This window comes from Acyrthosiphon pisum, chromosome A1, assembly GCF_005508785.2.
Source record: "Acyrthosiphon pisum isolate AL4f chromosome A1, pea_aphid_22Mar2018_4r6ur, whole genome shotgun sequence".
Classification (NCBI taxonomy): Eukaryota; Metazoa; Arthropoda; class Insecta; order Hemiptera; family Aphididae; genus Acyrthosiphon; species Acyrthosiphon pisum.
In genome coordinates, this window is record NC_042494.1 from 121,035,150 (window position 1) to 121,058,209 (window position 23,060).

Genomic DNA, 23,060 nt, shown 5'->3' on the forward strand with positions numbered 1-23,060 from the left:
CCATAATAATAATAGGTTACCGGTTACCGGGTATCGTGTCTCAGCGTCGTCGTGTTTACGTTTACATAATATTATTATTATTATCCGCGGTCACGCGACGCGGCTCCAGCGCAAGGTTGTCGACCCCTTCCCGTTGTGCAACATAACCGCGGTTAGACGCGACAACCACCCGCACCCTACCGCCCACGCATGCGCACGGTCGCACGCACGCGACGTCGGCCACACGGACGGGGGACAACACTGTACACACCTCCGTCACAGCCGCCGCCACCTGGCGCCGAGGATTCCGACTTCCAAGCCCTAAACCAGTGTTCACAGGCCATAGCGTTGTCGTGAGACGTCGATTGTATGGTGCTCTGTTTCTTTCGTACGAAATTTCGCGCGCCATTTTTCCCGAACCATTTTATTTCTTTATGACGCTATAAAGACGATTGCATTATGGGCACTCTGGACAAACACTGCACCGGCTACAAAATCGACGACGTGTTCAAGTCCAACGCCCTAGTAGACATCAGGGCTTGCAACAAGCCCGTGGTCAAGGTAATGAATCACGAATGACTACAGACAGGCATTAGTTTTGATTAGTTCGCAATTTGTCGTTTTGCTCACCGAATTTAGATTGTTTTCTTTCGACAAACAAAACGAAGACGACGACTGAGACAAGCTTTTTGGTACCTACCTATATAGCAGTTCTGTTAGTGCTAAGGTAGTCAGTCGTTAATGTAACACGCACTTAGCTACTCGAGAGGTTAACTCGTTTCAGGTTTCTGTACGATCAAACCGATAACGATAATAATATTATTGTCGTAGTTGCTTATATGGGCTCGAAAATTATTTATTCTTTGAGACCAATGCCTGATATTGTTTCGACGTAGGTGCATACAATCATACTTCATAATAATATATAGGTATAGTTGTATACGATAGTAGGTAAATGGTAGGTCAGGTACTTAAGTGTATAATATTTAGTTGGTTGTAAAATGCATTTTGTAGCGTGTAATTTATCTAGTGAGAGAGAAAGGACAGCGGCTATATATGTGTTCAATTATGTTCTTGCATTATTCATGAAAATTTTGTCATGCATCGAGTACCTACCTACCTACTTACCATTATTTTTTTATCTTACTGTGAATGTTCTTATATTGGTACATATTATCGTCATAATAATTGTAATTCATTCAAAAAGTTATAAGAGAGTATTGATTAGATTAGAAGCTATTACTAGTTGACTTGATGATTTTTTTATTTTTCTCCATATTATGAATAGTGTGGTTACATACAGTAGATAATCCTTTGTCGTAGACTATTGAAGTAATATTATTATTATTATTTTTTTTTTGTTTTTTTTTCAGTTTTGTGTGCTTAAATTTTTTCTAGTGTTTTGTTTTTGAAATGCATGAATTCCAGATATTATTTTAACAGCATACTATCAAGATGACAAATAATACGGTACAATTTAATATAATGTTATTCATTTTATTTCAAATGTTTTATAAAGTTCAAAATTGTTATTACCTACATTATATTTAATAGTCACTATTCCGCGGAGTACGTAGTTCAAAGTTTCGTCATGTATACGGATCCCCGTCCAGGCGAGAAGAATTGTATGACAATATACCAATCACACGTAATGCTCATGATTCTAATTTTTGTGCTGCCAACCCAAAATTTGTCGCCATTGTGACTGAAGTAGCTGGTGGTGGAGCATTTGTAGTACTACCAATAAATAAGGTAATAATATTAATCGGAATAATGTTATGTAAGTAATTTCTCATGCTTGTTTGGTTTTAGACTGGTCGTTTAGATTTAAATACGAGCAAAGTTACTGGCCATAGAGGTCCAGTTTTGGATGTAAAATGGAATCCATTCAATGATAACATAATTGCATCTTGTTCTGATGATTGTACTGTAAGTCATGTGTATTGTGTATCATACGAATTGTTTTTATTTATTCAAAATGCAAAAAATCTAATTTTCAAATTTAAAACTTTTTTTCTCTTATAGATTAAATTGTGGTATATCCCAGACAGTGGTCTAAGTTGTAACTTGAATGAATGGCTGATAGAGTTACGTGGACATCGTCGCAGAGTGGGTTACATTGAATGGCATCCAACTGCAGAAAATGTCATAGCTAGCTCTGGTTTTGATTACATGGTAATAAAGAAATGTTTATAATATTTATATTATTTGTCATTATATTGTGCGGCTTGCAACTCTCTTACTGCTGGCCACCCTTGCTAAATTATTATACTTAACATAAATAAATGTTATACTTTAATATTTTGTAATTTTCCACTATTTTTTTTGTGTCCATTTTATTTTTATTATTATATAAAGAAAAAAAACTATAAAAATACAATTAATAAAAATCTATAATAATTATACCTATGCCAATAGTGTATCCAATAGAATATTGATGAATACAAAAATTATCCCTATTTTTAATATATTAGGTTATGTTATGGGATGCGGGAACTGGTCAAATTTTAAATACAATTGATTGCCATCCAGATATTGTGCATTCATTAGCATTCAATAGAGATGGTACCAGATTAGCTACAACTTGCAAAGACAAAAAAATTAGATCAATTGATCCTAGATCTGGATTAGTAGTTTCAGTAAGTAAATATATTATATTCTTACAATAAAAATATACATATTAATTAATCATGTCACCTGATAAATTTTATATTATTTAGGAGGGAATTTGTCATGAAGGTTCACGTTCGTGCAAGGTTATTTATTTAGATAATGAACGGTTGTTGACTACAGGTTTTTCAACATACTCCGACAGGCAGATAGCTATTTGGAATCATACTGATTTATTAGAACCTTTGCATCGTGTCAATATTGATTCATCGTCAGGAATCTTATTCCCATACTATGACTATGACACAAGAATGGTTTACTTAGCTGGAAAAGTTTGTTTGGATATAGTTTTATTTCAATATAATGATAATTTATTTTGTTTGACCGATCTATTAATTTATCAAAATATGTGTGATATTTTTAGGGAGATGGCAATATAAGATATTATGAAATAGTTGACGAATCACCATATATACATTTTTTAAATCAATTTATATCTGGTTGCCCACAGGTTGGTTACAATTTGAGTTTAAAAGAATATTAACCGTAGCATTTAATATTTATTTAAAAAATTATAATTTTATATATAATTGTTTTGTTTTTAGAAAGGATTTGGAATGATGCTTAAACGTGGCTGTAGTGTGAGTCGTTGTGAAATTATGCGATTTTATAAATTACATACTACTCGTAATGTCTGTGAACCAATTTCAATGATTGTTCCAAGAAAGGTTAGATAATAATATAAGTATAGAATTTTGAAAGTAAAACTTCTTTCTTGAGGTGTGGGTAGAAAAAAATTGTAACAAAAAATGAATGACACGTATATTTATTTATTTATTTTGCAAGTCATGCACGGTGGTGGTGTGCATGTTTATTTTTATTATATTGATTTTTCTCACTTTCCTCCTTATTCACTTATAATTTCACAGGCCCCAACACTTATGAAAGAAGTTTTACTTCCCCAGAATGTAATGGTGGGCTCACACACTCATTATTTTTTTTAAATACTAAATCTTTGAGATGTCTAATATATATTTTATTTATATTTATTATGTACATAATGAATAATTTATAGTGACATGCAAAAAAATACTTTAAAAAACCTCACAAACACCAAACCCACATAATAATATTATAAAACTATTAACTTATATCAATAATTTCATTAAAATAAATTGCAATCAAGATATGCAGGAAAAACTAATTATATTAAATATATTTTATAAGATATTTCTTACACATTTGTGGGGTTATAAGTGTTACTTGTTTTTATATTAATTAAATTCTAAATTAAATATTGTTTAAAGACAAATTGATATCTTATGCATCTTATGGAACTGCAATATAATATATTTCCTTTTATCAGTGACACTAGCATTATCCTATTTATTATTTAATATAATTTGATTTTGTTCTGCAATATTAAATACAAATGGTGATATTATCATTGATTATGAATAGTATTAGTATTTGTGATCAACGATATTTTTAAAAATTAAAAGAATATAAATAACATAATATTTTATTACTTTTTATTACAATTTATTTTAGAGTGATCAGTACCAACATGACTTATATCCTGATACGGCTGCTCCAGTACCAGCATTGAGTGCCCAAGAATGGTTTAATGGAATCAGCAAACCACCAGTTTTAATGTCAATGAAAACAGGTACATAATTGCTTTCATGCTTTCTTGTGTAAAATTAAACAATTATTGTCTTCTTATTAATTGATCTTATGCATAATATATAAATAGGGGTTTCAGTGAAAACACATAAGCCTCAAGCATTTGTTTCCAATGAAGCCACTCGCAATGATACCAATTATCGTATGAAATTTGCCTTCCTCTCCAAGGAAACAGTGCCTGATTATCGACCACTAGATGTAAGCATAACCAATTCAATTTTGTTGATTAACGACTAATTGACCTAACATCATAACTTCTTTTAATTGTACAGATGTTGCCAGAGATTGAAAAAATCCAAAAGACTCAAGTTAATCAAAATACGAGATTTCAACAAATACAGCAGAAATTGAATAATTCATTAGTAGGAAAATTCACTAACATGGTAAGCTTAAAAATATATATTATGTAAGTTTAACAGTGATATAAAGTATTATTGGATATTTTCTGAATAACATTTAGTGTGTTGACTTCAATTGTCACATTGTTGTTTTATTAATGTTTAATTTTAACAATAATTAATTTTAGACTGATGGAGATGAAGAATGCAATAATATGAAGGAAAACTCAAATTACAACGATAATTTAAAAAATGAATATCAAGTTGGTGTTTATATTAAATATATATTTGGGGAACAAATGCAGATACTAAGTTCCCAAGCAATGTTTTGAATTTCTTAGTGTGTATCTCTTTAAAAAAAAAAAAAAACAGACAATGTTATGAAATAATTTTTTAAGTTGAAAGTACTTACTACTTGCTATCAGTTACAAATACTTGCTATCTTTTTTTGTTTTAAAAGCATGAATATTTCAAGGTTTTTGTGCATAATTACATCACCTTCAAAAGCTACTTACAGACATAAAAATGGACTTGAGTTATAAAAAATATATTTTATATAAAAATTCCTTTCATTCATAATGATTTAAAATATGAGAAGTATTTTATGATTTTATAGAAAACATATTTTTATTAATACCATTAAATACAGTGGGGAACCCTGATAAGTTGAAAACCCTTAATAAGTAGACATAAATGTGTTCCCTTGTCTAATCTAACTTAACCTTAATAAGTCAAAAACCTCTACAAAACGAAAAAAATTAATTTCTCTTGAATTTTGACTTATCGAGGTTTCACTGTATTTAAAAATTTTAAGTAATCAATTTTAATTTCCACATTTTCAATCTAAATCAAAAATTATATTTTCTGTGATTTATTATATTATACTATGTCATAATTATGGATATTAGCTAAGTTAACAAACATTTGCTAGGAAATTATTTGCAATTATGACCCGTTTTGTTTTTATACAAAGATTGATGAAATAAATAAAAATATTATTTTGAAATTGTAATTATAGATGAAAAAAGCTTTCACTCGTCAATGTGAAGAACTAAATATGCTCAGAAAGCAATTGGCCCACAGAGATCGGCGCATTCAAGACCTCGAAGATCTCGTTTCCACACTTCAATCGCAGCTTAAAGTTCAAAGATTACAGTAATCAGTAGATTATTACATGGTGCAATTTTTTCTCTATATATATATATATATTTTAATACTTTTGTGCTTATGCCTTTTGGCTAAAAGTATGGCCCAAAGATTATGAAACCTAATTGAGTAATTATCAATCAAATAAGCTTTGAGCTGCAATTGTTTTTAAACTAAGAACCAAATTCAGGGTTGAGACTAAATGTCTGGAGAAACGAAAAGAAAATTCTTTTTTTGCACCCTATTACTTCTGTGATCAAATAATAATTTTGTAATTTTTGCATTAATGTTTTTGCATAACCTATATTTTTTTTTTAAATTAGGTTACTATTTGTCATTTATATATTTCTGTTAAGCAATGTATGTTTTTGCTAGTAATTGAAATTAGTTATTTTTTATTGCGAGATAAAATACAAATAACTTGAGGTGTCATATCTCATAAGAAAATGTTTCTTAAAAATAAAATATATAAAAGAGAGTGTTAAAGTGAAATCTGATTGATTGTATATTTTAAGTCTAAAAAAATCAGTCAATATTATATATTTATACTCAGAAGTAAGAAACGTAAACAGTGCCCAACTTGTGCGCGGGGCTTGGCAATACTAGAAGACAGGTATAGACAGGTATATAAATTAGTGACTTGTTGAGGGAGAAGGAGTGATAAACGGGTGTTACCTGACTGCTGCCGATAAAAACTGGTTGCTGCTGTTTGCGTTTCTTATTTTGATCAGAGTACCTATAGTTTTATTATTTAGTAATTTTAAAAGACTTTATTTGGTTAAACTTAGAGAACAATTATTATTAATTTACTAGCAGCTAAATATTTTGAGAAATGTCCTTGCATTTTGGTGACTGTTAACAAAAATCAAATCATCATGGCATATAATATATCATATATTTTGTTTTGTTTTATTATATTGTTTGAGGAATAAACAATAATTACAATTTATTGTGAAGTTAAACTTAAGATGTATTTTCTTTGTCTATATGCAAGATGTCCTCTTAATCATTTTGATTAATGTCAAACACAATTATTTTATATCACATTGACCAACAAATAAATTATTTAATATAGACTGAACAAATTAAAAACAAATGCTCCAATAATTACAATAATGTTAGTACTATACAGAAATCTAAGTATATAGTATAAACTCATGTATTATATTATATTTAAATTTGTCTTACAATGCTACAAACTAAATGAGGTTTATTCTGTTAACGCTTTAATGAGATTTTCACTGCTTGTGTTATGGGTTCTAAAAAGATATAGAGAATAATTTCAGATAGATACATGTTTCTGACAGCCTGTTTTGTTTTTAATATAATATATTACATACATTTTATATCACGTTGTTTGAATTGTAATAAGTCTATAAAACTATATAATATGCACAGTCAGGTTAGGCGAAATAACTGCCAATGTATTTCACATGATATCATTATATGAAACTTCAAACTGATTGTCACATTTAAAAAATATATTTTTTAAGTTTTGTAATAACGTGCGTTGAACCATATTTGATATTATATAGTCTTAATAAATGTGTATTTTTTTTACAAACATGAAATTTAGTCTCGCCTGACGCGCTATCAAAACGTTGTCTTATGTCATTATTTATTTTTGAGAAATATAATGTAACTGTTAAATGAGTTTAGTACGGCGGATTGATTTATGTATACCTAAGTTTATTATAATATTGTGCTTTAATTTTTTTTCATGCGGTTTTAGATGTTTATAAATAGATAAAATAATTTATTGATACAATTTGTTTGAAAGTTAATTGGTTATTAAAATTCTAATAGTTAATATTTTTATAAATTGTCTGATATAATCAACTTCCGTTGACGGTTCACCTCTTAATATCGGCCATTGTCTAATTCCTTCAATAGAAGTTCTATGGACATTTTACTGTACCTCTAAAACCGCACGAAAACAAGTGATGGGGATGTGCATATTTTATTTTATGATTAAATTATTAAGTTTTTTAGTTTGACAATTATTAAGTTTTATTTTTTATTATTTTGCTATTTTGCTTTTTATATACGCTCTACAAAACAGCTAGTATCTGAGGATGTTAATACATTATATTGACAAGTTTTAATATTTATTTGTTTTTAATTTTTGTATTATGTAGAAATATGTTCAATGTCGTACTCACATTCCCATCAAAATAATATACGCTTTGAACAAATAAATAAATAGAGTTTGTACCTGTGTTTGATGTTTTGCTACTATAAGCTACAATTTTTTTTTTTTATATATTTATATTTAAATATTACATGAAACATTAATATATATTTTTAATTTTTGCTTATATAGTTATAAATATACATGTAAAACGTAAATATGTGTATGTCGTATGTATTGTTGTTTCCCACTACAAATTCTATTCCTTTAGTTTCAAACTACATGCCCGAAAAAAAGATCGTGGACAATCCAAGAATCCTTTTTCTTCCCAACCTACAACCTATTTATTTTTCACTTCTATGATTGTATGGTAAAAGTATTTGTACAATATGAATATGAACATCAATCATCATTATCATTTTTCAATAATCTTACTATTAAATTTTAAATTGATTATTTTTATAGGTTTTCATTTTCAAACAGATTATCAAGTCAACATCATTTATGTTCAAATGTTCTATTTTACCATTTAAAGTGTTATAAATATGGAATAAAAATATAAAACAAATGTAGATTAGTGATTGAATAATTAAATATAAAAATTGAGTTTCAAGAACGTCGCAATCAGCTTGAATCAGTTCTTGACCAACGATAAGGCACCTATAAACTTTAACATACTATTATGCACAATCATAAATTAATAATGCAGCATTTAAATTTTTACAAATTATAGCATAATATAATTCCAGTAATATTATAATGAGACTGAAATTCTACTAGGCATTTGTATGTTTGTTTAACCACAAGGGTTCTCAACTTGGAAAAAATATTTTTAAATAATATCGTTTGTAACACATCTGTGCAATATAAAAATGTCAAATTGTATATAATTGTATAATACAATCTACTTTAAAATAAATACTGTGCATTGTTATAAAAATAATTTATTTAATCAAGTACACAGTTTTCAATATTTACAACTTACAAGTGCATAGCACTTTGAATATTTTTGTGCATATTTCATCATTTTTACTTTATAAGTTTGTGTAATGTATGACGCCTTGTCAATACATTGTTATATATTATTAGATATAAGAAATATACATTTTAGTAAATCAGAACTTTATTTTAAATATAAAAAAGATTCAAAATAATTTGTTTTACAATTCAAATTGGAGGGAAAGATAATAACAATGAATAATTAGTAATGACTAGCACCATTCTCAGAGTGTGCTTCTTATCAAATTAATACATCAAAGATGTTATATATTACAGTTTGTATCATATTTAGCACTTCCTTAGATCATTTATTACAAAACCTATTTGTTATAACCACGATGTAGGTAAGGTAGGTAGGTTTTACCTACATCGTGGTTATAACACATTATTTAATGAAGGTCCAAAATCAAAGTGATAAATATTCTTATTTCTTTTAGATAAAACAAAAATTGTGATTCAGAAAAATATGAGAATTGTTAACTTACAAGTGTTCTGCATCAATGAACAGGAAAAAGAATTTCAATGGAAAACCATTTCAGTCCAAAATCTTTTTGTGGTAACCAACTATGGTTAGTTGAGTGCATAAATATAAATAGAATCAACACCAAAATAATATTTTTATACTTTTGAAAAATTTATTTAAATACATTTTCAAAGTATTCCTTACAATACTGGGTAATGACGAGGATTTGAAACAGAAAATAAACATCAAATACTTTAATACTGAATTATTTTTTAGACGGATATTGTATTTATTGTTATTACATTATTAAGTTCACAAAATTGACATTACTGCAGCGTTTGAGGTATACATAAATAATAATGTTGTACTGACAAAAAAATTCAGTGGGTTAAACGCTAAGTCTAAAACATAAAAAATAAGTGGGAAATAAAGGTTTAATGAATTTTTTTTTTTAACTTAGGGTTTGAGAAACAAGTTTTGAACAGAAACAATGAATAAAAACACAGAGTGTTAATATTAAGGTTAATTTAAAATTAAGCCGTGAAACAGTATATGATAAACAGATGTTAATGTTATGTAGTAAATTAATAAAACACTAATCGTAAGTATTAAAAAAATATATCACTTGATTTGAGGGGCGTATTTGTTCATACATAAATATGATAGTGATGACAATGATAATGATAATGAAAAACAGTGTAAATCGCCAATGTACTCATATATACAAGTACAAGTGATAAGTTGTTTAAAATGTAAATTAAAATAAAAATACAAACAAAATGTTGCAATCTGTACGAGTTATTAATTATTAGTCTAAATAAGATACTTAATTTGAAATTGGCTTTTCGAAAATGAAAAACATATATCTAACAGTGCACATTCAAGGAAGATCATTTTCTATTTTTTTCTTTTATTTTTAGTGCGTTGCCGAGGAATGTCAGTTGTGGTTCCAAATTCACCATTGGTAGCAGAACCCGGCACTGGATGTTGATAAAATGAACTCAAGAATTCGTCTAGGTGTGGTTGATGAAAACTGCAAGCAAAAAAAATTATGGTTCGGTCATTAATTTTTAGGGTTCTTTAACAATATCGATATCGAAAACTTTTTTTCGGAAATTTAGGTAACGACAATCGTAATATACCAATGTACAGCAAGCTAAACTGATTTTAATGCCAAAGCTCTTGAATTATATATTTTAAAACAATTAATTGTTAACTAATACCATTAATTACTACCTAGTACCTAGTCAATTGCGTATTAACAATTATGATAGTCATAGAGATATCGGAATATCGTTACCTAAATTATTTTATTGATATCGCGATTCAATATCGTACAATTCAAAACGATATTGTTGAAGAAACCTATTGATTTTATTACAGTCCATCAAGTTTATTTTATGATACATACTCAAATAAGGGCGTTGAAGGTGGTGGTGGTGCTTGTGTTCTGGGTTGTGGAGGTGGTGATGGGGAAACCGTTGGCTCGGGAGTTTGTTGTTTGCCACCAAATATTATTCTGTACTGTACAGAATGAGTATCTGCTCGCATGTGCTTCAGACTACCGTGCTGACAAGTGGCCCATTCAGTGATGTCGTATACTCCACCGTCCATACATCCAAAGTACTTCCAGCGCAAACCAAACATACTGCTTTCAGACCAAATATCACCATCACGAGCGGAATGATGTACATTACACAATGCACAGAAGCGTGCAGCATACATTGGCCGACACAACACCAGCTTTCTTTTGTGCCGTTTACCACAGCTAGTACACCTGAAAAAAAAAACATAATTCATCAACTAACACAAGAATACTACATCAATTATAATAAAAAACATTTAATATAATGAAATTTGATAAATATTACAAATTTAACAATAAAAAAATAGAATAAAATTAATAAAATTTACTTTCACACTTTGATAAAATGTAAGTTTAATGAATCTTAGAATACCTTCTACCTAAAATTAATTTTTAAATGTTATTGTTTTAAATACCTAATTGTATTTGCAACTTGTGCCATTTTTTCATGAAGATTTTTCAACAATTTGTTTAGTTCATCGTAGTTTTCTTTAATGTGCTCAATACCACTATCATAGAGTTTACGTTTCTCCTATAAATATAAAAGAATAAATAGGATTAATGAAAGCACAAAATAAAAATATGTTTTTCCAGCGCAGTCAATAAATAAAAACAACTCACTGGATCACCTATCATGTTGAAAGCATGAATTAAAATTTTAAAAGCTTCTTCAGCTCCTGATTGATTGTTTTTGTCTGGATGAACAAGAACAGCTTGTCTCTTGTAATACTTCTTGATATCATCTTCGGATGAATCAACAGTTACACCCAAAATACTGAAGTACATATAATTTTTTTAATGTAAAAGTTAGGTTATCACATGATATTTCTGAAATAATTTTTGTTTAGATTGCTGAAATTACCTGTACGGATCTTTTCCTTTACAAGCAAGTAGCCTTTTCAGTGCTTCTTCACCAGTAGTAGGCAGTGGAATATTTGTTTGCAGAGTATTACCCGAATTCTGATCTTTCCATTTGACTCGAGCCCAGTGTGATGCACCTGTAAACGGAGAGCTCAATCCAATCCAAAAATGCTTCCAGCAATTCTTACTAAAATCGGCCAGTTGAGTAATACCTGATGCAGACCTGTATAATAAATAAAAATATACAATATTTTTTATCCGATATTAAATAAATATATTTTTTAGTAAATGGCCACTTATAAAAATTCAGAATGCATAGTTCTGCAAAACTAAAAATGTAGACAGCAAAATAGTTTGTATGATTGAACAAAATAATTCATTAATTTTGTTTTGTTTTTACTTATCAAAATAATTTCATGTTTGGGTGTTATTTTATAAATCAGAAAAAAAATATATAGGTACGTTATAATACGTTTATAGTTTTCTCGTTCACTCACGAAAATTGTTGTTATCACTAATTGATAATTCTGTCTGTTACTCATTCTGATTTGTAACATTGAGTTAGTTTTTACCTTATAAACGTATGTAGTAAAATGGTAACAATTATGTGTGCTTTTCCAATTACAAAATATAGGATGTTAAAACTGGTGTGGTTGACTGTAGAGTAGTAATGATTCCCATAAAAATTATACAAATAAATGTGGTCTTTGTTTAACTATTGTAACACTATTTATGAATGAACAAGTAACTTTAAATCTATTAAATTTATAATTTAATTTCATATTTTTACCTATTATATTAAATTAGTACAAACTGTTCAGAACAGGTTAAGTGTTCTATAGTTTATTTTTTTATCATACTATACAAAATACCGACATTCTTCATATTTTTCATAGAATATCGTACAAAGTGACTTAAAAATTGATTTTAGTGCTTAACAGTAGTTAACTTACAAATGTAAAAGTAAATGTAAGCTCATGGTGATAACGTCCCATAATAGATGAACAAACCAGAAGACCATTAATGGAGCATATTGAACAAACTGAGCTTTTAAAAAGTTCAAATGCTTCGTTACTGAAAATATCAACATGATTAGTTTTAATATAACCAAACATTGTTGTATCTAATTAAACATACTCATTGTGTTGATGGCAGAGCTACGTGGTCGCTTCTTGGTTACACGTTGATATCTTGCTTTGAATGGTAGTGCTGTGAATGTTGCAGTACTACGTGAACCCTGATTTTTACTAGTTGCTGCAGTCTGTTGTAGTTGGGATACATTTGAAGACATTTTGGTTGAAGGTTTTTCAATGTCATCAAATTTTGTTGTTGAATTAACATCTATTGGAAAATGTTTTAAATACAATTTTATAATCAAAAACAATTTTAAAAAATATTAACATACTATTTGATTCACTATGCTTTTTTGAATCATTATTTAACTTGTCTTTTTTAGCACCAATCACACAACTTGGTTGAACAGTTTTTTTGGACTTGAGTTTTTCAACATCATCTTTAAGAGGTTTTACAGTATGACCTGTAAAAAAGAACAATTTTACAAGATGTGATATGAAAAATACCATATATTTTTAATTTACCTAAGCTTTTTGACAATGGAATAGTTGCTGCCTTAGGTTTAACTTTCGTTTTATCTTTCTTATTATTTTCTTTAGACTTTGGCACCAAAATATTACTATAAGCATTTTCATCAGCTTCAAAATATTCTGATCCGTTCAAGTCTTCAGATGATGTCCACACCTTTTCATTGCCGTTGATTGTTATTTCAGACTTTTTATCCTCTTTATACTCTACTGTAGGAGTGTTGCGCTCTTCACTACTCGCAGATGAATTTTGTCTTCTTAACCCAGATTCCCCTTGACCCACCTTAGCTGAATTCTTCTTTTTCTTAACAGTTGTTTTTACTTTAGATGAAGTTTTGACATCTAAAGATGTTTCTACTTGTGTACTAGCTGCAGTCTTTTTTACTGGTCCTACAGCAGGAGACTTGGCTAAAACATCAGAATAACTTGGTCGCATTGGACGCACTTCTGCTACCATTCTAACCTTCCTAACTGGTGTAGTAATATTTTTGTGGTTAGATATTGTGTTATGGTTAAGAACATTAATATCTTGTTCAGGAATAATTTCTCTTGATGTCTGAAATGCTTGATCTCCAAAAGGGCTAAATACTCCACCATTGCTTTGAGTTTGGCTCCAACTTTGAACGAGGTTTTCAATGAGGGCATCATTACACGGTGCATCAAAAAGACCATATGTAGGGGTCTGGTATGACATGGGATGAGAAGTATATTGTGACTGTTGATAGTATGTATAGTTCATTTGTTGCTGCTGCTGCTGAGAAGTTTGTTGGTGTTGTGGTCGCTGTTGTTGTTGTTGCTGCTGTTGATGATGTTGTTGTTGTTGTTGTTGTTGTTGCTGCTGCTGTTGCTGTTGATGGTGCTGAAGATGATGAGGATGATGCTGTTGTTGATATACTTGATGATCATAGTTAACATATCCTGGTATTGAATTTTGAGGTTGCATATATTGAGTATACTGATTATTATTTAATATGTATGGGTTGTTATTTGACAAATTCATCGGTTCTTGATTATAAATATTATGTTGTGGCTGAGGAGGATTTGCATAGTTGTTCACTTGCTGCCACATCATATCAGTCGATTGTCTCGGGTTACCCAACACCATATAACGACCTTCATAACTTTGAAGATCTGATGTTATGTTGTTTATAATATCGTCAATGGAACGTTTTTTCACCGAAGATTGATGATGGCCCTGGTTATCCATATTCTTCATTCATGAAAAAATAATACATTAATGGTAGTTATAACTTATAATAAAATTAGTAATATATCATAGCCATTAATTAGTTATTACAACTATAATTATTCAAAGTAGATTAATATGCCTATGGCTAAATAAAAATAAAATCAATAAAAGTCAGTACCTATGGTACTTAATGATAATAAAATATGTATATCCATTAAGTAAACATGAAATATGATTGACAGGTATATCTAAAAAATATAGGTAGCTGACGTCAAGCTTTTTACAATTATACTCTAATTTATAACTACTACTTTGTGTATCTTGTTAATTTAATAATTGAAGATGAAAAATTCAAAATCAACAAATGAATAGATTACTATAGTTAAAGAATTTGTATAAGAGTTTGAGCCAAGTCAAAAATAGTACAGATGTCATTGCATTAATATCATTAATATCTTTTTCATTGCAGATATAAAAATTAAAATGTAAAATATTATTTTTATTTATACTAAACCTGCCGAATAAAGACACAAAAATAAAAATAAGCAAATTGTAAAATTCAATAAAATAATAGATAGGTACCTATATGAATATTTTTCTTTTATAATGTTGTTATTGAGTTATTTGTTTAGGAAAAATAATTATCAATGAACAATGAAGAACATTTATAGTTCAAAGTTTGAATTTAATAATAATGTTACCAATAGATATCTATGTCCAATCTATTTCACAATAGGTAATACTCAAGGATGTTTTTGAACTAGAAAACAATAAAAGTAGGTAAAAGAAATATTCTATAATAATACATTTCAAGAATTGAATAGGTAGATTTAATAACCTACTTTTCAGGCCAATATTTTAAAATAAATATAATATTATATACAAATGACAAGAACAGAGTAGATTATTATTTAAATATAAAACTAAACTCATACTATGATGAACTATTATAGTACAATAATGTATATAATTTTTTTAAAAGGTATCTAGACTGATCCAATCGGTTAAAAACAGTGGTAAATACAGAGGTAAATTTCTGCTCTAAGAATAGAGAAGAATTTACAATGTTCTATTGATTGCAGATTGGTACTGACTTTGCTTAACCTAACCTAGCGAAACGTAAGCTTGGTACACCAACATATAAAACTATAAAAGATAGGTATACCTATGTACATACACGATGAAATTAAATAGAATCTACAACTTTCTAGTGGAATTCAAATCAGACTGTCTTGAGGATATAATATAATATTATGCTGCTGTGGGATGGTAGACTGGCCGTAATTACACAACAGCCATTGAAAGGAGACCTTTCGCTGCAATTTCAGAGGCAGGGGCAAAAGTCGAAAATAAGATAAAAATTGAAAAGTACTCAATCGAAGAGAAATCATCGAAAAATCATCGAACTGACGATGACGAACAGTACCAAAATGATCTACCCCGTGGACTGACCACAGACTAACGACCATACTCCACCGACAGCCCGATTTTTTTTCATATTATTATCCTTTGCACATCCGTTATTGATAAGAAAAGAGCGGATGTGACGGTCATCAAATAGACCACCTATAGGTACTATATAGGTATTACTACTCACTAGGATTGTTCTCGGCTGTGGCGGTATGTATAGCGTTGCAGCTGGCCGGTCGTCGTCCGAATATTATTTACATATTTTTCGGCGGAGACGAAACGCGGACGACAAACGGGAAAGCGTTTTACTATGCGTCGGTGTTATGGAAATGGACGGGACGCGACAGGCAGGAATCGACCAGCCGGCGCATCGTCCGGGCCGAGTGAAAATCGGTGGAAAAAATTAATTCGTATGTATAAAAAACGAGTTAAAAAACTACGGACACACACACAGACGAGCGCGCGCGCACACACACGCAATTAGTGTGGTAAAATCAAAACAATGGTGTCGGCCATGTTTGCGATTTCGCACGGGTCATGTGCACGGCGAGTCATCGATGAGATCCCCCACCACCGCCACACGATACCGAAGAACGCGACCCGAGAGCGAGCAGCTGCTGCTGCTGCGCGCGCGCCCGGTATTACCGTACGCGGCGGCGTGTACCATAATTATCGTACGCGGTCTTTGCGATGACGTTCAGCTCTCGTATCATATTATTATTACCTATTATTCGTCCGACGACAACAATATTTTAATATTAATATCGTTGTTATAATAAATAATCGAAGCGATGTAGTAGACCTAAACACACGACGACACGTCATCGAGGTACTCGGCAACCCGTCAACAAAATCGTTTTTAACGTGGACCTGATCAGCCATCGGCAAGACGACGTGTATCGTTTTTGACGTCCACCGATAGACTTGTTACCTGTATTGTGGTCGAAATCGTAACGTTGGCGATTGGCCACCGGTCCGTTGTATTTTTATTATTTCGTCGTTCCTTTCCGTTGTTACCTGTTTTACTTTTAGAGGTTATGGTTTTGAGAGCTCAAGTACCACGACGATGGCAACAGCAGCTGTGGTTGTACTTTGTACTGTAGTTTTAGTAGTAATGTAGCACGTACGTTTAGTCACCTAATCTAATCGATTTAAGGAGAAATACGTACAAGCCGACGATTAGATAGGTATTTAAAAAACCCTTTCTGGAGGTTCTTGTCAATTCGTAAAAAAAAAATCCTTTTTTATCTTACATAAAACAATTGAGTGCAAAAAAATTGTGTCTGAAAAAAATATGAGTTCAATTTTGATTGGTGGATTTTTCATTTTTATTTTTATACTACTGTCTACTGGACGCTGGACACTGAAACAAGCGGACATTTCGATATTGAACAGTTATACCTAGGTACCTAAATGTTTAGATTCGTTAGAAACCCACCATACCTAGCACTAGTAGCACTTTAATAGCAGACCCCTATATAGTTGAGCTCAAGATAAAACTATTAAGATATTAAGGGCCGTTCTTACAATGTCCGGTAAAGTGTCGGTTAACGCTAACCGACTGATAACAGATTTTATAACCGGCAGAATTCGGTCGGTTAAGTTTAACCGGATATTGTAAGAACGGCCCTAAGAGTTAATACCAAAAAGTTATTAATAAGTAATAATTGTATAGTGTATTGGGGAATTAACAAAATAAACAGCATTAATATTTAATTGTAATATTTTGTTTATCGTTTATGTCTAAGATCAATGTTTATATGTATATACTATATAGACACCAAAATTTTAAAATGAAAACTGTTCATTCCATTATTAATTATTTGATTTTTTTAGTACTTTCGAGTTGGTTAAATTATCTTTGTACTACTTGGTAATACGTAAATATTATGTTTCTATGGTAGTTTTTAATTAGTCTACCTACCGAGTAATTTATTTAGTCATAATATTTTAAATATCATGCTGTACTCGGTCGGCAATAGGAACGAAATTTGAAGCATTTTAAGAGATATTAAAACCCGTATAATTATTCACGACGGCTAACGGTATTATAATATTAGGCTTAAAACTATATTGATGAAAGAACTAATTTGAAATATCATGTTCGAGTGGATTATTATTTAATATTATAGCACTATGATGTTTATTGCCTATAAAACGGAAAGCCGAGACAAGAAACTTCCTGTTTTCTGTTTGTCACGAGTTATGTACTAATGAAGTGTATTATATTATTAATTATTTTGTAGGTATACAATAATTTCTAATAATTTCATTCAATTTTTTTTACCGTTATTTCTTAATAGTCATTGTTTAAACATGGTCGTTGTTACACTTCTATCAAGGTGAACATTTATTTTATTTAATGTCCATATTATTACATGACATAAGTCAGGGTATGGTGTTAATAGCGTTAACCGAGATTTGCGTTTGATTTCCACAGGTTTCCTATTTTTTTTTTTTAATTCGGATCAGTCAACGGAATTGTTGTGATTTGTGACTTACATAAATTAATTATATTAACAATTGATATAATTATACTACTTATAATTTGGAATCAATAAGTACCTGCAGTATTTTATTTTCGACGTAATATAATATTCCTTCATTTACTTCACTTTCGGACAATCTCCGATCTCGTAAAAGATATTATGTATATTTGCACAATCATAAAAAACCAAATAAGGGAAAGAACAGTTTACGAGAACAGTGCTAACTTCCTAGTTCCTATAAACGTAATTTATGAATAGGTATCAAATTATAAATGCAACAAATATAATAAATTATGTTATAATTTTGGTATTGCCAAATCAGATTAAAAACACGTTTTTAAATGTATATTACACTTCAAATATTAACAACCAATAATAATAATTAACACATCTTATAAAAACATGATACAAATGTACATAAGTACTAGCTACAGTTATTTGAAATACATAACTACATAAGTATAATATATTATGTTGATATGATATATATATATTTAAAGTATATATGCATCAATGCATGAGTTGGTTAAAAGCATAAAGTTTTATAATAACGTGCATATTATTATTTTAATAAGACAAGATAGGTACCTATAGAAAATGATTTATAATGATTTTTTTTTAGGATTAAATATAAGTCTTATACCTAGTAGATTATATGTCTTTGATACCTAAAAATATTACTTATAAAATCAACAATTATATATGTAGATGGTGAATTGGTAAGCACTTTAATTGTGGTTACGAAAGTTGTGTCGAAATACAATGATACTACTACTTCATGAACATAAATGGTTCGTATATTATGGTATATAACTAAAACAATTACCTATCTGTAGAATTTGAAAATTATTGCTAATTATTGACATTGATTTCTAAATTTTTTAACTCTCAAGAAACTGAAGAAACACCAAATATACGGATATATATAGAAATCTTATCATGGATTCTGACTGATAGTTTGCTATATTTATTTCGTATATTAGTATATTACACGTACCATAGGTACGACAAATCTGAAAGAAGCTCGTAATTATACGATATTTTATTAGAAAGTCCTTATTTGTACTTAACACACTATCGCAGAGATAATACCTAAATATGAGAATAGAGAATAACATAATATTATAATCATGCTGAGAAAAATCCCACTATACACAGCCAAGAAATTATTTGTTTTACAAAATACTTTAAATTAATACTAATTAATTTAGTGTTGGATATGTATACGTGGATTCTACGACTATGTATACATATTTTATTATAATTTATGTAAATATGTTTATACTCAGAAGTCAGAGTACATATATGTTGCTATATATAGGTCATTAAAAAGTATAAATAAAATGTAATTCTACGATAACAGTTTAATACCACACGTATAGTATTATTTAAAATTTGAATAAACAAAGTTATATTGGAAAGGAATTACATTTTGCATCTTGGTTAGTGATTACTCATCTTTGCTCTAATAATCTGAACTTTAAACTTTTAAAATTGACAAACCATTAATTAGATGATTAAAATTTTAAAACATTAAAAACTAAAAATCATATCAAAAGTACTGAATAAAGTTTGACACGAATTAATATACACGAGCATATGAAATATCTAAAGTTCTTAAAGATTGTAAGTTCTATGAACTTTTCTATGCTTCAGACAGCGTTTAAACTTTAGCACTAGCCACTATAGCTGTCTATTTTCATTAGTAAATTATAACTACAATATTGAATTATGAAATAATAACTAATAAATATAATATTTAATAATTACTTTGATTTTGCAACGATTTTCATTAATAAAAAGCACAATATCCGTACTTATATTTGAAAATTATAATGATAATTGGATTTTTGTATAGGCATTGCTGTGACTAAAAAATAAAAATCTAAAACGTACGTATTCATTTTCAAGTGTTAATAAAATATTTATAATAATTTAAGATTATTTTTTCATACATTATGATACTGGGAACATTGATGATATCGATAATTTTTAAATATAAAATTCAAGAATATACGAGTGAATGACCAATGGATGTCACAATAATTTTAATTTTAACACCTAAAAAGTATACAATATAGTACGTACCTAACATACAGATTAAAAAGCCATAAAAGTAATTATATATATGTGTATAATTCTATACTATAAATATTATATTATGTTATGAAATGAAATAAACAATATTAGATTCGCTTTAATGTCAAAATAAATAGGTAACAATAAAAAAACAGTATTGTTTTATAAATTAAATACAGTGAAATCGTTATTATCTAAGTGAAACTATGAATATAAATAAAAATGTACATATTTCATCGATAACACTTCTTCAATGGCTCGTGATTTCCACTTCCAGTGTATGTAGCAGGTATATGTAAGCAATTTTTTATGACCATGTATTTTATAATTGATCTCACTATTCGATGAAACTAATACCTGTATACGTAATATTATACAACCAATGTACCAAATAACTGTAATGCTGCATAATATTATAATAATAATTGTCGTATCACTTGTATAGAGACGTAGGTAGGTATATATTAGTCATATAATGACGGGTGTTCGTCTTATAATATTATGTTATTAGCTTAAAGATAATATTACAATAGTATTATTAAACTTGAGATAGATTTCGTTAATCTATACATATAAATATATAATATGCCATATAAATACAATATTTGGCAGGAACCCTTCACAGATTATTCAAAGGAACACTCGGTAGAACACTCGCTGTTTTGAGATGTAGGATTACACGCTTTTCTTACGAAGTATAAGAATTCGGTCCTTTCTAGGTCAATCAGATCGTATACACTAGACACATATTATAATATATACTTACCTAGGTACTTACTTATATCGTGACTTTCTTTTTGAACCTTTAACCTTAAGTGCGTTTAAAGTTTTAAATAGTGGCATGTTTACGATATATTTTACATGCCTGCCTATAAATATGTTTGACGTTAAAATACGAAATGATCTGCACGTAAATTGTGTATTGTATAATATGTACTTTACTTGTACTTATATATCATATATCATATATCTATGTTATAGGGTACATCGTACATGTATAATGTATAATATATGATAATGGTTCATAGCAGGTATGCGCACGTGAGGTACTAATATAAAGTTTTATATTTATAATGCGTGTATATGAGGTTCCTATATTACAATATATTAGTTTCAAATTTAATTGCATAGGTATATTATTTAGGCACGCATTATGTGGTGTAATAAAATAATAAAACGGAATAAATATTTAAACTAATATGTAACCTATCTATACGCGAATTAAATAACCTGTAATGCTGCCTAATCGATATAATAATAATAGTGTGCGTATCGCAATTTTCAATAACATTATTTCAAAGTGGTTTGGATTAATCGCGATTATTAATATTCAACATGAAATAGATAAACACAAACTATCATTTTATCAATTTATAAAATATATAAAACATTGCATACAATTTACTATACTAAAATGACACTGGTAACTATGACAGTGGATAGAGCTACAAGAATAATCGATAAATTTAACAATTTAATGTAATGGTAAAATATTTTTTCTCCACTATTATTAAATTATAATATTATGTTACACTTACCCATAATAATACTATATCGATAGCGTTCAATTTTTTGCAGGTACCATTACAATATGTAGGACCACGCGATGCCTAGTAAAATGTACTAATATACAAATTCTTACTTTAGTTAGGTAACAAATCTGTTTAGTTTTTAAAATTTATATATTTATTATAGAGTACATATAAAGTACTGTAGGTATACTATGATTTTTACCAATTATTTATCAATCAATACAGAACATTCCAATAATTTATACTTATAAAAAAATATATTATTTTTATTATATTAGAATAGGTACATATTTTATTATATTAGAATACATACTTTATTTTATATACTATTTTATGTACACTTATTTCGAATTCGAAGTATGTTAAATACATTTTTAACCTGAAATTCTAAAATATACAAGTAGTCTAAAATTACTTCCGTAAAAGTTAAATTCATTATATTTATGTAAAAAGTAAAATGTATTAATAAAAAATGTTTAAAAATATTTATTTGAAAACAACAAACGAATTTACTTGTAATTATTTTTTGTATGATTTAGGAAATGATTAATGAAAAAATGTGCAAGCTTAAATTAAACTTTAAGAATAGCATGTTTAACAGATCAGTCTAATTATTGGCATTGGCAACAATTGAGCCCGAGAAGTCGTTCGTCTTGCTGTAACCGGATACGACAGGAGTATTATCGGTAGTGCTATTTCCGGATACATCCACCTCCTCTTCGGACGATAGATTGTCCAAATCGTGACTCTGCGAGTTTGACTCGGCCACATCTACGAAAGTCGCACTCAATTCACCCGACAATTTGTTGACCTGATTGTGTGTCACGTCATACATGTAAATTTCCTTTCCGTTTTCCTTACCATTTGGCCTGAAAAAAATTATAATTAATAATAATAACTGAATAACATTTTAATAAAAATACGATACATTGTATGTTACTATATTTAATTAGTTTGTATTT

General features: G+C 29.1%; 3 protein-coding genes across 6 annotated transcripts in view; 1 reads left to right on the plus strand and 2 right to left on the minus strand.

Annotated features, from left to right (window-relative positions):
• The first annotated feature begins 233 nt into the window (after window positions 1-233).
• LOC100160980 (coronin-2B) lies at window positions 234-8,108 on the plus strand. 4 transcript variants are annotated; one of them, XM_008182361.3, is made up of 14 exons: window positions 235-540; window positions 1,353-1,449; window positions 1,534-1,731; window positions 1,792-1,908; window positions 2,005-2,154; window positions 2,454-2,618; window positions 2,700-2,921; window positions 3,014-3,100; window positions 3,195-3,317; window positions 4,141-4,258; window positions 4,346-4,473; window positions 4,548-4,658; window positions 4,802-4,876; window positions 5,632-8,108. In XM_008182361.3, exons 2-14 carry the CDS (start codon window positions 1,435-1,437, stop codon window positions 5,770-5,772), a joined length of 1,650 nt encoding a protein of 549 aa, XP_008180583.1. In that variant the 5' UTR covers window positions 235-540; window positions 1,353-1,434; the 3' UTR covers window positions 5,773-8,108. The 4 variants fall into 4 exon arrangements, with proteins under 4 accessions (XP_001942588.2, XP_008180583.1, XP_029344033.1 ...); XM_029488173.1 differs by having other exon boundaries at window positions 421-540; window positions 1,378-1,449; XM_016802422.2 differs by lacking the exon at window positions 235-540 and adding an exon at window positions 574-1,311 and having other exon boundaries at window positions 1,378-1,449.
• Window positions 8,109-9,499: 1,391 nt separating this feature from the next.
• Window positions 9,500-16,537, minus strand: LOC100163004 (dnaJ homolog dnj-5). The gene is made up of 10 exons (XM_001942508.5): window positions 16,186-16,537; window positions 13,397-14,609; window positions 13,204-13,335; window positions 12,936-13,139; window positions 12,752-12,872; window positions 11,800-12,021; window positions 11,559-11,712; window positions 11,354-11,469; window positions 10,764-11,129; window positions 9,500-10,385 (listed from the first exon to the last, which is right to left on the minus strand). The coding sequence occupies exons 2-10, from the start codon at window positions 14,604-14,606 to the stop codon at window positions 10,250-10,252; spliced, it is 2,661 nt and encodes an 886-aa protein (XP_001942543.2). The 5' UTR covers window positions 14,607-14,609; window positions 16,186-16,537; the 3' UTR covers window positions 9,500-10,249.
• Window positions 16,538-21,922: 5,385 nt separating this feature from the next.
• LOC100165083 (alpha-protein kinase 1) overlaps window positions 21,923-23,060 on the minus strand; it is a 7,205-nt gene continuing 6,067 nt past the window's right edge. Inside the window, exon 3 of the mRNA XM_001942474.5 lies at window positions 21,923-22,967. Within this exon, the coding sequence (XP_001942509.2) occupies window positions 22,706-22,967 (262 nt within the window). The 3' untranslated portion in view covers window positions 21,923-22,705. The remainder of the gene's footprint in view (window positions 22,968-23,060) is intronic.